Source organism: Meyerozyma guilliermondii, genomic scaffold (genome assembly GCF_000149425.1).
Source record: "Meyerozyma guilliermondii ATCC 6260 scaffold_2 genomic scaffold, whole genome shotgun sequence".
NCBI classification, from domain to species: Eukaryota; Fungi; Ascomycota; class Pichiomycetes; order Serinales; family Debaryomycetaceae; genus Meyerozyma; species Meyerozyma guilliermondii.
Genome location: NW_001809799.1, coordinates 1,264,132 through 1,278,903, shown reverse-complemented (window position 1 = coordinate 1,278,903; position 14,772 = coordinate 1,264,132). Strand labels below are relative to the sequence as shown.

The following is a 14,772-nucleotide window of genomic DNA, read 5'->3' as shown; positions in this document are numbered from 1 at the left end:
CGTTGCATTAATTTACCAATTACGAACACCGCTCGTATTGTTGCCGATGCAGAACCCCGCTCACGTATCCGCTTAGTTCACACATTTATTTGCAGCAAGTGACGTCTCAGCCACGCGGGCCGGTGGTTGGGTTCTCCGTCGCCTGCACATTCAGCTCGAGTGGTTCACTGGTTTGTGGGCCGCGCGGCCATCACCACATATAGAGGAAGGGCGGTTCTATACCACCATCTAGCTACTACAACGTCCTATGAATCCTTGTTCTTTCTCACGTAGCCTGCATTCAGCCCCATCTTCAGCCCCGTGTCGTCTCGGCAAGTGACGCTAATTATCCCGATTTAAAACTGGTTTCCACACTATTTTCATGCAGGCCAATGTGGGCAGTGCTCTCTCTCACCTTGGCATCGTGTTCTGATTCACTATAAATAGCAATAACGTTTTTGCCGTTGCTATAATTTCATGAGGCCCTTCTTATCTGTTGCCTCGCTAGCATACGCTGCTGTGTGTGCTGTATCAGCAGCTGCTGTCTCCGATACCGAAAATGCTGGAAATACACCTTTCAAAATCGATTTTGAAATCCATCGAGGTTCTTCAACATGGGATATGGCTCGACATAAGCGAGGAGAACTAGTCAAGCGTGATGGTCTGTTGGATATGGAGATTAAAAACGAGAATACTTTCTACCTTGCTGAGCTCAAATTTGGTTCCAATGAAAACAAGGTGGGTGTATTGGTGGATACCGGGTCTTCCGATTTGTGGATCATGTCGCATGACTTACGGTGTGAAGCAGTGCTGCAGTCTGCCAAACGGAAGCGGGAACGCTTGATTACGTTGCCCGAAGACGAAACCAAAAAGGGTTCCAGCAAGGGTGCTCACAAGGAAGTTGGCCATGAAAAGGCAGGTTTTTACACCACCATAGAACTCACCGAAGGCGGTGATTATGCTACCGCTTCGTACGCCCACGAAACCAATACTTGCACGGGCCACGGATCGTTTGCTACCGCCAACTCGGACTCGTTCAAACGTAATCTGTCGGCTCCTGCATTCTCCATTCTGTATGCCGATGGTACCGATGCCAATGGAGTTTGGGGCCACGATGATGTCATTATCGGCAACACCACCGTGAAATCATTGAGCTTTGCAGTGGCCAACGAAACCAGTTCTAATGTGGGAGTGTTGGGTATTGGTCTTATTGGTCTTGAAGTCACCAGCTCTTTCACGGGCAGTAGCGGCCAGAGTGGAGGTTACACTTACCTGAATCTTCCATTGAAACTCAAGGATGACGGGATCATCCACAAGAATGTTTTTTCACTTTATCTCGGTGAGGAATCTGACAGTCTGGGGCTGATTTTATTTGGTGCTGTGGACTCGGCAAAGTACAGTGGAACTCTTCAAACTGTCCCCATGGTCAACTCCTACTCACAATATACCGACACTCCCATCCGTATAGAGGTGGCTCTCAACGCCATGCAAATCGAGTCCGGTTCGAAAAATTATACCATTTCTTCCAAGGCACATGCAGTGGTATTGGACACTGGATCCACCTACTCGTACATTTTTGAAGACATGCTCGAAAACGTTGCAAATACCGTGGGTGCCAGATATTCCAGTTCAGCAGGAGCATACGTCATGAGTTGCATAGACGACGACAATGCCAAAATCACGTTGGATTTCAGCGGTAACAAACTCGAGATTCCTCTTTCTGCAATTCAAGCACCTGCTCTGAGCAACGGAAACACCTGTTTCTTGACATTGCTCCCCCAAAGCAGCGACTCTCGTTACGTTTTGTTCGGTGACAACATCTTGCGTCACATGTACATTGTCTACGATTTGGATGATTACGAGGTTTCGTTCGCCCAGGTCAAATTCACCAACGACGAAAACGTTGAGGTGGTAACCTCGTCAATTCCTCTGGCACTGAAGGCTCCAAACTATTCACTGACAAGCATCGCTTCCAACGAAGGTGAATCTATTATATCTGGAAGTGCCAATCTCGGTACCGGTAGTAGCAGCAGCAGTAGCGGTCATCTGAAAAGTGGAGGTTCTATCCTCAGTGTGCCGCTCGTTATGGCATTTGTGGCAATTGGGTCATTGTTTGTGGTTTGCTAAGCATCGCAGTTTATATAGAATACATTAAAGCTATACGACTTATCTCCATGACGTCAAACCCCAACACCAATCGTAACCACATTTGTGTCGCACGAATCATTACTAAGGCAACACTAGTGGTTTTTGATCCATACACAGCGGGTACTTTCTTTGTCTGTTAGACAGCCAAATCCACTATATTCCAACGCCTAGATCACAAGTAGACCTTCAAAGTGGCATAATTCAAAAATTTAACCCGGAATTTGGTCCCTAGTCACAATGCCCCGCAACTCTCGACCAGACCAGCGGCGGTCTTTGAACGTATTTGACCGCATATTGGACACCATATTACGAGACTCGGGCTCGTCCAACTCGAGGAGAGCCCAGCGCAGAAGGGAAAGAGCACAAAAAGAGCAGCAAACCGACTCGGCTCCGCTCGACGGTGACACCCAAGAGCAAACGATGACGGACGCTCTTGAAGAACCGGAAGTCACGGAGCGGGAAAACGTTGGTATGGAAAGCACTGGAGTGGAATCTGCGGCGTCAGTGGAACAATCCGAAGCACTGGAAGACACAAGTTCGTCTCTGGAAAGACCGAGTGGATACATAGAAATACCGCATTCATCAGGGTCCAGCGGTGCCAGTGCTTACACTGCTCAAGAAACAACCAACGACTCTGAACCTTCGGTTCCATCAAACTCGCAGCATGAATCTGAATCCCAAGACTCCCAAGATGCTCCTCCGACAACCCAGTCGAACCCTCCGCACAGACACTTCCATTTCTTTCCCATTCCTCGTTCTCTGGACGGATCCTCCAACGATGGAGATTCTAGTGGCACCATACTCATCACCGTCAACTATGTGTTTTCAGACAACAATAATCCACAGAACCCTAATAGACTGGGTTCGTTAGTAATGACATTTCCTGACAATGCGTCCAACAGACAACCCCGAATCATGCAAGAACTTGTTAGGTATGCTACGCTGATGGCATACCGAACTATTGTGAGCGGACTTCATAAAAAGGTTGGAACAACCGTGGAAAAGTTCAATTCGTTCCCAATCAAACATCAAGACGAGGGAAGCGTATGCTCCATTTGTTTCGAAGAATACGAGAGCGCTAGCGAAGGGGAAGAAAATAGAGAAGAGGGACATTGCAAGAGACGTCGTCTCAATTCACCAGATCCTTTATCTGGAGATGATGTCAACTACCAGGCTTCGCCAAATATCGATGCTCCACTGCTCCCTCAGTCACCACTGCCACCCGTAGACACCACTGAAGAAACATCTTCTCGTGCTCCGAAATACTTGTCCGACGACACCACCGTTTACAAACATCTTCCTGCGGAGTTGCCCTGTGGCCATGTTTTCGGTAGATCGTGTCTTAACGAATGGCTCAAAACGAATACCACTTGTCCTTTGTGCAGACAAAAGGTCGAAGAGGACACGGCGCCAGCCACCATTAGCCCAGCAAACTCACCCAATGGAGGTACAACTCCAATAGTGTTTCTCAATGGAGGGCGTGCTCTTAACTCGTCTTTGGACTCGCTTCAGAACTCTCAAGACAATACCAATCCTGGCCGCGAGGGAGGAGTTCTCTCCAATATTTTATCATATCTCCGTGGACCACGAGAGTCTTTGTTTCCTCAAGGAGTCTCCAGTAGAAGGACGGAAACAGGCGTGGAGACGACAAGTGATGTTGTTGACTATATGAATTTGGGAGACCTTACCAGGCAAGCTGAACAGAACCAAAATGAAGAAAACGAGCAAGAGAATGAACAAGAGGAGGGACATACAGAGGAGGGACATACAGAGGAGAGACATACGGAGGAGAGACATGCGGAGGAGTAGCATATCTATATAGAATACCATGATACCTTTAAATTCTTGAGAATTTGGCTAATTTGACTACTTGAAGAGCTTGGCTAACTTCTACTTGAAAAATTTGGCGTACTTTGCTTTTTCGTGAGCCTTGCGTTGTTGAAGAATTTCCTCTGTCGAAGCCAATTCAGACGCAATTGCCTTATCGTCAGGAACGAGTTTTTGTGCCTCTTTGAGGTCTGAAATGGCTTCATCATACTTCTTGGAACCCACCAAAGCCTTTCCTCGGCGAAAATATGCCTTTGCTTGAGTTTGCTTTTCGACCCCGGCCAGCTCGATAATATAAGTAGCGTAGTCTATCGTTTTTTGCCAATTTTTCAAGTGCATGGCAGTGAGCGATAGGTTGAGATATAGCTTGATTTTTAAGTCAGAATACTTCTTATACCACTCTGGTTCCTGGTCAATGTCCGGAATAAATTCCATCACATATCGCAAACATTTTCTGTACTTGAAAAATGCCAGTTGCACATCCCCAGCTTTATAAAGCAAGGTTCCACTTTCTTTTATGGCACAGGCGGCATCGTAGACCAGCTCAGAGGATTCTTTGTCGATATGGGTATCATCGTCTGGATATTCTTCGTAAATATCTCCGCCTCGAGTATCGTAGCTTGCATCAGTAACAGGAACATCCATACCTTCTGTCCAGATTCCAGTATTGGTAATTTGTATCGTTTCTTCCGGAACACCACTCGAAGATGCTTTGACTTGTTCCATTTGTCGTACAACGAACTTGCCGTGGGTCACTTGACCAAAAACCGTCTGTTGACCTTGAAGATGCGGTTGTGGAAAAGTGGTGATGAAAAAGTTGCCTGAAGCATCATTGACAGTACAGACTTGAAATGGAGTATCCAAAGAACCTCCCAAATTTTCTAAAGCGGGAACTTCAGCTTCTTGACCTTCTTCTACAGCTGTTTGCACCATAAAGTTCTTGATAGCTCGGCCAAATTTGACCCCATCAAATACATGTTGGTTGATACGCGATTGGAACCAAGAGGATGTAAGTGGAGCCTGTTGCTCATAGAGTTCAATCACCACTCTCCCCACATCCCTAGCACCTATTTTGATGTCTAGAAATACACTAGGGTTCACTGCCTCGACCTTCATGAGATGAGCATCGCAGCCTGCACCCACTGCGATTTGTGGGGCTCGCTCACTTCAAGTTAATTTGCTTCTCAGCTAATATTCATGTTCCGGCAGGTACGAACACTAGCCAGTGGCACTGACGCCATCTTGGCAGCTCGTAAAGATGTCAATCGAATGCTAGAAACTTATGATAGGTCCTCCTATATTCTTGGACACTATATTCCAGAGCCAGCTAGAGATGCATTTTTGGCGATCCGAGCATTCAATGTTGAAATTAACAAGATCCACGACGGCGGAAACAACCCCGAATCAGTGAGCTCGCGTGCTTCATCACAACTTTCCAACTCTATGGGAATCACAACTTCTGACATCAAGTTTCGCTTTTGGACTGATATGCTCACCAGAGCATTCACCCAGCCCGATTCAACTAGAGATATTGGTGAACCCATCTGCACATTATTGAGGGAAGCAGTCCGCAACGACATGAACTTGGACATCTCTTACTTTCACCGAATCATGCAAACCAGACGTCAGTTTCTCAATGACAGACAGTTCCAGACAGTTGATGCTATATGCTCCTATGGAGAGGGAACATACTCACAATTGAACTACGCAACCCAAGGACTTCTTCTCTCGCCTTCAATATCTCCCTCATCCATAAGGCTTCTCGAGAACTCACCAGACTTACAAACTACCGTGAGTGACATTGCTGCCCATATAGGCCAGGCCACTGCAGTGAGCTCAATGATCTTGGGGCTCGAATACTACTCAAAGACGAAAAACTTGGTGACTTTGCCGGTGGACATAATGACCAAATTTGATCTTTCACAGGAGTCTGTGCTAAGATTGATGAACGGTCACACCGAAAACACTCAAGAGCTTCGCGAACAGCTCAAAAATGTGGTTTACGAAACAGCAATTACCGCTAACGACCATATGATCACCGCCAGAACCAAATTGAAAAACTTGAAAGAGGGTATTGTCGAAACTGTTCGCAGTCAAAGTGACGACGAACTTCTTCAGCGCCACTCCAGAAATTGGAGAAAAAACGTCCCAGATGCAATTTTCACCCCGTTCATGGTGGCTGTGCCCACATCTTTATACTTGCGAAAACTTGAACGATTTGATTTTGATATTTTGCACCCAAAGTTCAATCAGAAAGAATGGAGATTGGCATGGACCTCGTTCCGCAATTACTACCAGCGCAGAATATGATGTATATAGCATGTAAATACCTTCATTTAAAAAGACATTCATTCATTCCATATGGTTTTTGTTCGCAGATCAATCAACCATCTGACCACTACCCATCGAAGTCATTGTCTTGTGTGCACTCCCTGTCAACAACGCGATCTCAGTCGTGCCTTCTTCAACAACACCTTATCGTGGTGACGTTTTCCAATAGTATTTATCCTAGTTTCACTCGATATATTCCCTGATTACAGCCCTTCACGCCCCAATCCACTACAGCTGCCCGTTTTTGTTGCCTAGAAATTCCTCATAAACGACAATGAGTGTTCTATCGTCGTCAGTAGACCCAGTAACACTCATGATCAGTGAGTGTATGACGATTTCCCTGGCCATGAGAAAGGTATCCTTGTGGTCCCAGACAGGAATGGCCGCCATCTTGGGAGCTGGCGATCTTTTTGTTGACGATGAAGCCATAACCAGAGGAATTGGATTTGGCTCTTCTGGTTCGAGACATGCGGTGTCCAATGACAATCCCCTCTTATCGTCGTTTATTCAGCTTCGTTCCATGCTCACAGACTCTCAGGATGTGTGCAAACTCGACAGTTTGACCCTTCTTCAACCGTTCCTCATGGTGATCAAGTCCTCTTCAACATCTGGACGTATAACTGCATTGGCGCTCAGCTCGCTCCAAAAATTTATTCGCTACGATATCATCAATATTCACCTGAAAAATGTCCAAAATGCCATGGTTCAGATAGTGACATCGTTAACCCATTGTCGATTTGAAGCCGCGGATCAAAACTCAGATGATGCAGTCCTCCTCAAGGTACTTCGTCTTCTTGAACTGATCTTGGAATCGCCATTGTCCAATTTACTTCCCAACGAAATAGTATCGGAAGTGGTACAGACTTGCTTGTCCCTAGCATGTAATAAAAAGAGAAGTGAGGTCTTGCGAAGAGCGGCGGAGATGACCATGGCACTGATGACTTTGCGTATTTTTAGCCAGTTGAGGATCATCGAGCCTCCAAAACATCAAACTGAAGACGAGATCCCTAGCTCTTTTGACGCAACAAAATTGCCCGAGGATGTCATTGGTGCGGGTGGACCTTCAACAAGAGAGCAAACCCCAGCTTTGAGTACAAAAGATTCCAAAGAAGAACCTGAAAGTGATGCCAAGGAACACGAAAATTCAGCCGAAATCCCAGAGAACAAGGAGCCTCCAAAGACTGGTACAGAGGTAGAGGCAGAATCAGTGGAACCATTTGGCCTCCATTGTATTACTGAGCTCATGTCAATCTTGATCTCTATGATTGCTCCATCTAATCAATATCAGCATATGGAGTCTACTCGAGTATTTGCGCTCGTTCTCATTAACAATGCCATTGAGGTATCCGGAAGAGATATCCCTCGTCACTCGCCATTGATGGTGCTTGTTTCCGACTCGGTAGCTAAGCACGTTTTACAGATCATCACCACTACCGAGTCTCCACCATTATTAGAGGCCGCTTTGCAACTTTTCACAACAATGGCCATCGTTTTGGGTGACCATTTGAAGGCACAGCTAGAACTTACACTTACACTTTTGTTCCGTACTATACTTCCAGAAGCCGAAACGAAATCGATTCCAGAGAAACAGAAGAGCAATCAATCTAACCTGAGTGTGGTCAAATCAAATGATTCATCTATCACTTCGCGTTCAGCAGCATCCAAAGAAAGACTTGTTGAATCTCTTTCCCTTTTGTGGACGAGATCACCTTTGTTTTTCACGAATTTGTTCATCGACTTTGACTGTAACTTTGAACGCTCCGATTTGGCCTTGCTGTTTTTGAACTTTTTATGCAACTTGTCGCTTCCTGAATCTGCAATTGCTACGACAGATAATGTACCTCCGCTCTGTTTGGAAGGAATCTTGACTTTTATCGGAGGCGTGAACGAGAGAATAAAACAGCTTCCAGATGGGCAAGATTTGGACAACCTTCCTATTCATGACTTTATCAAAAACAAAGAGATGAAAACATCTTTTATAAAGTGCACTGATAAATTCAATGTGAAACCAAAAGAAGGTATTAAGCAATTGGCCGAGAAGGGCTTTATCAAGGACGCCAACGATCCTGATTCCTTAGCTGCCTTTTTCTTTGAAAGATCTGGAAGGCTTAACAAAAAAACGTTGGGCGAATATCTCGCCAAACCAGAGAACATAGAAGTGTTGAAGGCATTCATAAATCGTTTTGATTTCAGTGGATCAAGACCGGATGAAGCATTGCGTATGTTATTGAAAGCTTTCAGACTTCCAGGTGAAGCACAGCAAATTGACCGGGTAGTCGAGTGCTTTGCTGATAGATATGTGTCATGCTTGGAAGCCGAATGCGAACAACGAAACGAAAAGTACGGCAAAGATGAAAAGGAAGAAGGTAAAGATATCGCATTGAGTGATGAAGAGGAACCTGTTTACCCCACAAGAGATGCAGTCTTCATTCTTTCTTTCTCTATCATTTTATTGAACACAGACCTTCACAGCTCAAAGATCAAGAAGCAAATGGACTTTGATGCCTACAAGACTAATTTGCGTGGTTTTTATTATGGTGGAAACTTTCCTCCTTGGTATTTATCAAAGATTTACAACTCTATCAAAGACAGGGAAATCATCATGCCTGAAGAACATCATGGAACCGACAAGTGGTTTGACGATGCGTGGAATAATATGATTGCAACTCAGGCAAGACCATCGGCTTCATTGGATATCCAACATTCAAATCAATCTGGAGAGAATACGGTTGGCTCTTCCAACAAATATGATCTCCTTCAAATTTGTCAATTTGATCAATACTTATTTCAAAATGCGATGGAAAAGATTATTCACACTCTCGTGAGTGTTTTCAACAGTGCTTCCGATGATCATGTTATCACCCGGCTCATGGCATCAATTGATAAATGTGCCAATATCTGTATGTATAGTGATCACACTGAGGCTATCGATACATTGATTGGTTTGTTGGCAGAGCTGACGCTTCTTACAAAAAAGCAGTATCGTATCGGAAATTTGGACGAAAACATGAGAGAAGATATTCCGATCACACAACTAAAGATTGACAAAAAAGACAACCCCATCACTGTCAGCGAGATGGCTGTTTTCTTTGGAAGAGACTTTAAGGCCCAAATTTCCACCGTTGTCTTGTTCAGATTGGTCAAGAAGACTGGTTGCAAAGTGACTGATTCATGGACAAAGGTTGTCAAAGTGATACTCACGATTCTTGAAAATTGTTTGCTTGACCCTAATTTATTTGTTGACTTCCAACGCAAGGTTAATTTGACACCTTTGCCTAAGGTTAAGCCGAAATACATCATTAATCGGGTAAAGCCTTTGAATAACTCGGGTATTTTCTCCACATTTTCATCGTTTTTGAAAGGGTACTCAGATGATCCGCCAGAACCAAGTGATCAAGAGATCGAATCGACCCTTTCGACCATTGATTGCATTAATTCTCTTAACATACCAGCAGTTCTTGAGACTGTTGCAAAGGGGGACATCGAAGATCTCAAAAAGCTTGTGTACTTTTGCCTTGATAATATTCCTGACTTTGATTCGGAGTCAAAGCGTTATTACGAGCCAGAAGTTTTGTTCATTTTCGAAATTTCGGTGTGTTTCCTGTTATTGCTGGATGATCAAGAAGTTATCAATGATGTACTTTCACAGGTGAGCGAGATGAAGGACTTTAAAGAATTCAGCAAAAAGGGTGTTTTAAGACTCTGCAGCTACACATTTTTGCTTTTGCGCAAAAGCAACAATCTTGACTCTTCACCTATCTTGACATCAACGATCCAAAAGATGCTCAGTTTGGAAAAGGAAACGATCAGCAAACATGGATCCCAAGCGTTAAAGCCACTTCTTTCGCTTGTGGATGACGATACAATGTTCAAAGACAGCTTAATGGGCGATGAAGATTTCTGGAAGCTATTGAGATCATACGGTTCGATTCCTGTTCATTCTAAAGAGGTATTTGAATATGCGCTGTCACTTGTTAAACTGAACATCTCTGGTGTCAATTCGAAGAACTACATGCCCTTTTTGGCTCTTCTAGACGAACTATCATCTCTAGGGGCTGCGGGTTCAAGGCTCGAGCAAGAAAATGAAAGGCGCGTAAAGGCAGGGGAAGAAACAGAAAAGGAGAGTGAGTTGGTATTAGAGATTTTGGAGGTTTCCAAGAAGTCCATTTCACTTACTGCTGAATTGGCATCTATAAAGTCCATCACCGAAAAGGAACTCAAGAACAAAGAATTTGGTTATTCATTGATTCAAGCCCTCGCTCATCAATGCTTCAACCCATGCCGAGAGATAAGATCCTACGCACTTACCACATCGCAACCTATAATTATGACCGCAGAGTCTGCTTATGACGGTATAACTCCACTTGGTGTATTTGAGTTTGGACTTTTCCCGCTTTTGACCGAACTTTCCAAGCCAGAAGTCTTGCAAACAGACCCTAATGGATTCCTGAGAACTCACGCAGAAGTACTTTCGTTAGTGGGGAAGGTTTTCCTAAAGTATTACAACACTTTCTCTGGCGAAGAACTCGAAAAGGTTTGGCTCAGGATTTTGGATGGGTTCATTGCATTGCAGAATCTTGAAAGTAAGTTTTCTAAAAACAAGGAGCCCTTAAGGGAATCAGGCTCGGAGGTTTTGAAGAATATGGTGTTGGTTCTCAACAGTGCAGATGTATTGGTTCCAAGAAATGAAGCCCTTTGGAACGAAACCTGGTCCAAAATCGACGGTATATTCCCTGAGCTTCGTGAAGAAGTAAAAACTCCGGAGGTGACAGAGAAAATAGAGACAAGCGAACCAGCTCCGGCAAAAGAAGATGGGGTCACCTCTGCCCCCACAGAGTAGGATCATCATCATTCTTCTTAGATCCATACATCCAAACATCAAGTTTGCGATTTCAATTTTTCACATTTTAGACACGGCTAATAAATGGTAACTAGTGAGAGCTATACCAGTAGAGCGGACAAGCATGGCTCGCCAGTTGCGCAGAAGCTTTTGCGTCTCATGGACCAGAAGAAAACGAACCTCTGTGCCCTGGTAGATGTTCAGACTTCGAGCGAATTTTTATCGTTAATCGACAAATTAGGACCCTACATTTGTTTGGTAAAAACCCATATAGATATCATTGATGATTTCTCTTATGAAGGCACGATCGTTCCACTCCTTGAACTTTCCAAAAAGCACAATTTTATGATTTTTGAAGATAGAAAGTTTGCTGATATAGGAAATACTGTGAAATCTCAGTACAAAGGTGGTGTTTATAAGATAGCTCAATGGGCCGATATTACCAATGCGCATGGGATAACCGGTGCTGGAGTTGTACAGGGATTGAAAGAAGGTGCCAAGGAAGTTACTGAAGAACCTAGAGGACTTTTAATGCTTGCTGAATTATCATCTAAAGGTTCATTAGCATATGGAGAATATACCGAAAAGACAGTGGAAATTGCCAAATCAGACAAGGAATTTGTTATTGGTTTTATTGCCCAAAGAGAAATGGGTGGTGCCGATGAAGGGTATGATTGGCTCATAATGACTCCAGGAGTTGGTTTGGATGACAAAGGAGATGGACTTGGTCAACAATATAGAACGGTAGACGAAGTAGTGTCCACTGGAACAGACATCATCATTGTGGGCAGGGGGCTCTTTGGAAAGGGAAGAGACCCTGAAGTTGAAGGAAAGAGATATAGAGATGCGGGATGGAAAGCATACCAGAGCCGGACCAAAGAATAGATATTTCCATAATAAATAAGGTATATACAAGATGCTATGAGTATAAGGTTGGACCCCTCAAGAAAAAAAGCCCAAAGTACATTAGAACTAAGTCGCCAGATTCACAGTGTCACTCGGGGCCAAGTACCATCATATCGTCACCCAATTTAGTTCGCATTATCTCAAATACGAGAAGACCCACCGAGGTAGCAGGTATAGTGGTTAATGCATTGCGAATGAATCCTCGGTATCCAAGCTGCATCCACGTCATTTTGGACTTTTTCTTTATCTTGACCACCTGATGATAGGTATCGATATATGAGTTGTAGTAGAGGGTTATGAATGGTCGATTAGATTTTCGTGAGGCATTGTAGACGTCGAGAGCCTCCAAACGTGATAGATGTACACTTTGGATCTTGCTTAAGGGATACTGGACAGCCAAAAGGGAAAATGCTGCCGATGCTCCAGCTAAAAGCACAAAAGAAGACTTGAGGATTTTCGTCAGCCTAGTACGTTCGAGTCTGACGAGGTCTTCGTCAATTTCCTTTTGTTCTCCTCCTGTAAAAAACGAGAGCCTGCTGCTGAGATACTGCTTCGTTCGTCTATAATTTGAAATCATTCTATAGGTTAAATTGTAACCTTGAGTCTTGACCACTTCGAAGGTGGAAAAGTAAAATGCAAAACCAATACTCTCTTTTACGAGTGAGAACCCGTAGCCAGCAAACACTCCCACAAGACCAACTTCTCGTAGTTTGAAAAGCCCATACTGCCACAAGTTTTGATGAGATCCATTGAGCATTTCTGCGGCCGACAGTCGGGCGTAAATAGCGTCCACCGGGGCAGCAGCAAGAGATTGGGCAGCACCAGCTATGAACCCGGCTCTCCACGTATCTAAAGCAGTGAATTGTGAAGTGGGTTTCTGACTTTTATCGGCAAACGAATCTAGGGCCGTCAAATATGTTCCATAGAGAATAAGACCAGTAGCGGAATTTGCTAAAAGAGGAGGAAGCACTTGGTCGGGAATGAACTTCCAACCTTCTTTTCGAACCACATTAACTAGCATTCCTATGGTGGAATGGGTCCTGAAACGATATGGTTTTTGGGATATATTATCGTGCTTATCGGCCACTTGTCTAACATAGGCCATATAGTCGAAACGAGATGGCCTGAAAAGTTTGACTGGAGTTCTCATATAAAGAGTTTGAAGCTGGTAAATAAGCGCTCGGATACCTGCCGTTGACAAGGACACTTTTTGGTTATTTGTGGACATAAAGCCAGGATTCGTGCCACCCAATTGAGTCCCATTTTCCTCAGAATTTAGTTGCAAACTATGTCGCGTTATAGACGGTTCAGTATTTGTCACGAGCGCCTCGTGTCCGTTTCTGCCCCCAGCAGCTTCAGGCCACGAAGACATAGACTACTGTGAGGAAGATGTGGCTGTGAAAACTACAGTAGCTTGTACCAACTTTGGTGCGAAGATGCTCTATGTGTGGGTGTGTGGATGAGACTTCGCTATCGATGGGTGCAAACTTATGGCCAGCCCATGGTTATCTATACAAAATGATCTCGCTCTGTTTAAAGTAGCGCCGGGCATCTTCGTCAATGAGCACGAGTGAGAGATATGTGCGGGTAGAAAACTTTTTGTTAACATCTCGGTAAGTTGGGGTCAAATCAAATCCTCCCAAAAAGAGCCGAATGGGTATAGTTTCTCCCTTTACTGGAGCACCGTCCATAATTTCAAACCGCACCAACGTTTCACTATCGGTGATGGCATTGGGTGGGGCACCCACCGTTTCTCGCCGTATCAACAGGAGTTCCATATGCTTGATTTTGAGTCTCACGAGAAGAAAGTAGATTCGTCCAACGATCACATCTTTAAGGGAGAATCTCGATTTCAGGTACTCGAACTCTATGTGAAGACAGTCCTCGATTCCCACGTCCATTTTCACCGTAGATTTGGGTTTATCCTTGTTGGCGACCAAACTACTTGTGCCATTACCCTCTGCTTCTGATGTGTCATGGTACACCCACATTTCCTTCTCTCTGGTTATTTCTGATGCAGACTTGCGTGAAACCACCACCTTCACGTAGTATCGTAAACGGGCATTTTTACCACGATAACTTTCGTACTGTTTTTCGACATTCTTGAATTCAAAGGGATATGTTTCCGGCCGCGAGATTTGTGATGGAGCTGCGAGTTCTGTAGCCAAAGAAAGAAACTCACTGACTTGTAGACCATCAGAGTTGGTTTCGATCACTCCTAATAGTTGGACTTTGACACCAAAATGATCAACTTTTCGTCCATCTTTCGTACGTATCGTGACATTTCCCTTAACAGTTTCACCGTCCTTGTATATAGGAAGCTTTTCTAGCCTTCCTTGTGTGGTTTTGACATCAACATACTTTCGGCTTTCCTCGCTATCGAAACGAATGTCGATTTCCAAAGGCGCCCGAAAGAAAAGAGACATAGCTGGTGATTCTTCGAGGGGTAGGGTGGATGTTTTTGTGTTCGTGAGCCCTTGAATATGCTTTCTAAGCTAGCCTGTAGCAGATGGTATACAAGATATGTGGCCTGGAGACGGTTCCCGCGGCTGGTGCATTGATGAAACGATACCCCCAGCGCACCAAAAAATGGCCCAAAATAGTTACCGCAAAAGATCTGGCATTGCGGCGCACATATGCCTTAGCACGCCAATTTCAGGTTCGGATCTGACTTCCCCATATAATATCCGTGCATATAAGCGTTTAGTAAAGCAACGAAGCGCAGTCTAGGCTGGTTTATG

General features: G+C 44.4%; 8 protein-coding genes across 8 annotated transcripts; 5 read left to right on the top strand and 3 right to left on the bottom strand. All coding sequences in view use genetic code 12, as the record gives it.

Moving 5' to 3' along the window:
* Nucleotides 1–456: 456 nt before the first annotated feature.
* On the top strand, nt 457–2,106 carry SAP9 (aspartyl protease; the record flags this gene model as incomplete). Its single annotated transcript, XM_001486204.1, has 1 exon — nt 457–2,106. The coding sequence occupies one exon, from the start codon at nt 457–459 to the stop codon at nt 2,104–2,106; it is 1,650 nt and encodes a 549-aa protein (XP_001486254.2).
* Nucleotides 2,107–2,364: 258 nt separating this feature from the next.
* PGUG_01924 (ubiquitin-protein ligase) lies at nt 2,365–3,936 on the top strand (the record flags this gene model as incomplete). The annotated part of the gene is made up of 1 exon (XM_001486203.1): nt 2,365–3,936. One exon carries the CDS (start codon nt 2,365–2,367, stop codon nt 3,934–3,936), a length of 1,572 nt encoding a protein of 523 aa, XP_001486253.2.
* Nucleotides 3,937–4,017: 81 nt separating this feature from the next.
* Nucleotides 4,018–5,070, bottom strand: PGUG_01923 (peptidylprolyl isomerase; the record flags this gene model as incomplete). The annotated part of the gene is made up of 1 exon (XM_001486202.1): nt 4,018–5,070. The coding sequence occupies one exon, from the start codon at nt 5,068–5,070 to the stop codon at nt 4,018–4,020; it is 1,053 nt and encodes a 350-aa protein (XP_001486252.2).
* An 81-nt stretch (nt 5,071–5,151) lies between these two features.
* PGUG_01922 (uncharacterized protein) lies at nt 5,152–6,264 on the top strand (the record flags this gene model as incomplete). Its single annotated transcript, XM_001486201.1, has 1 exon — nt 5,152–6,264. One exon carries the CDS (start codon nt 5,152–5,154, stop codon nt 6,262–6,264), a length of 1,113 nt encoding a protein of 370 aa, XP_001486251.1.
* Nucleotides 6,265–6,559: 295 nt separating this feature from the next.
* GEA2 (Arf family guanine nucleotide exchange factor) lies at nt 6,560–11,125 on the top strand (the record flags this gene model as incomplete). Its single annotated transcript, XM_001486200.1, has 1 exon — nt 6,560–11,125. One exon carries the CDS (start codon nt 6,560–6,562, stop codon nt 11,123–11,125), a length of 4,566 nt encoding a protein of 1,521 aa, XP_001486250.2.
* Nucleotides 11,126–11,209: 84 nt separating this feature from the next.
* On the top strand, nt 11,210–12,010 carry URA3 (orotidine-5'-phosphate decarboxylase; the record flags this gene model as incomplete). The annotated part of the gene is made up of 1 exon (XM_001486199.1): nt 11,210–12,010. The coding sequence occupies one exon, from the start codon at nt 11,210–11,212 to the stop codon at nt 12,008–12,010; it is 801 nt and encodes a 266-aa protein (XP_001486249.2).
* Nucleotides 12,011–12,119: 109 nt separating this feature from the next.
* Nucleotides 12,120–13,403, bottom strand: PGUG_01919 (uncharacterized protein; the record flags this gene model as incomplete). The annotated part of the gene is made up of 1 exon (XM_001486198.1): nt 12,120–13,403. The coding sequence occupies one exon, from the start codon at nt 13,401–13,403 to the stop codon at nt 12,120–12,122; it is 1,284 nt and encodes a 427-aa protein (XP_001486248.2).
* A 133-nt stretch (nt 13,404–13,536) lies between these two features.
* On the bottom strand, nt 13,537–14,457 carry PEP8 (retromer subunit; the record flags this gene model as incomplete). The annotated part of the gene is made up of 1 exon (XM_001486197.1): nt 13,537–14,457. One exon carries the CDS (start codon nt 14,455–14,457, stop codon nt 13,537–13,539), a length of 921 nt encoding a protein of 306 aa, XP_001486247.2.
* Between the last annotated feature and the right edge of the window lie 315 nt (nt 14,458–14,772).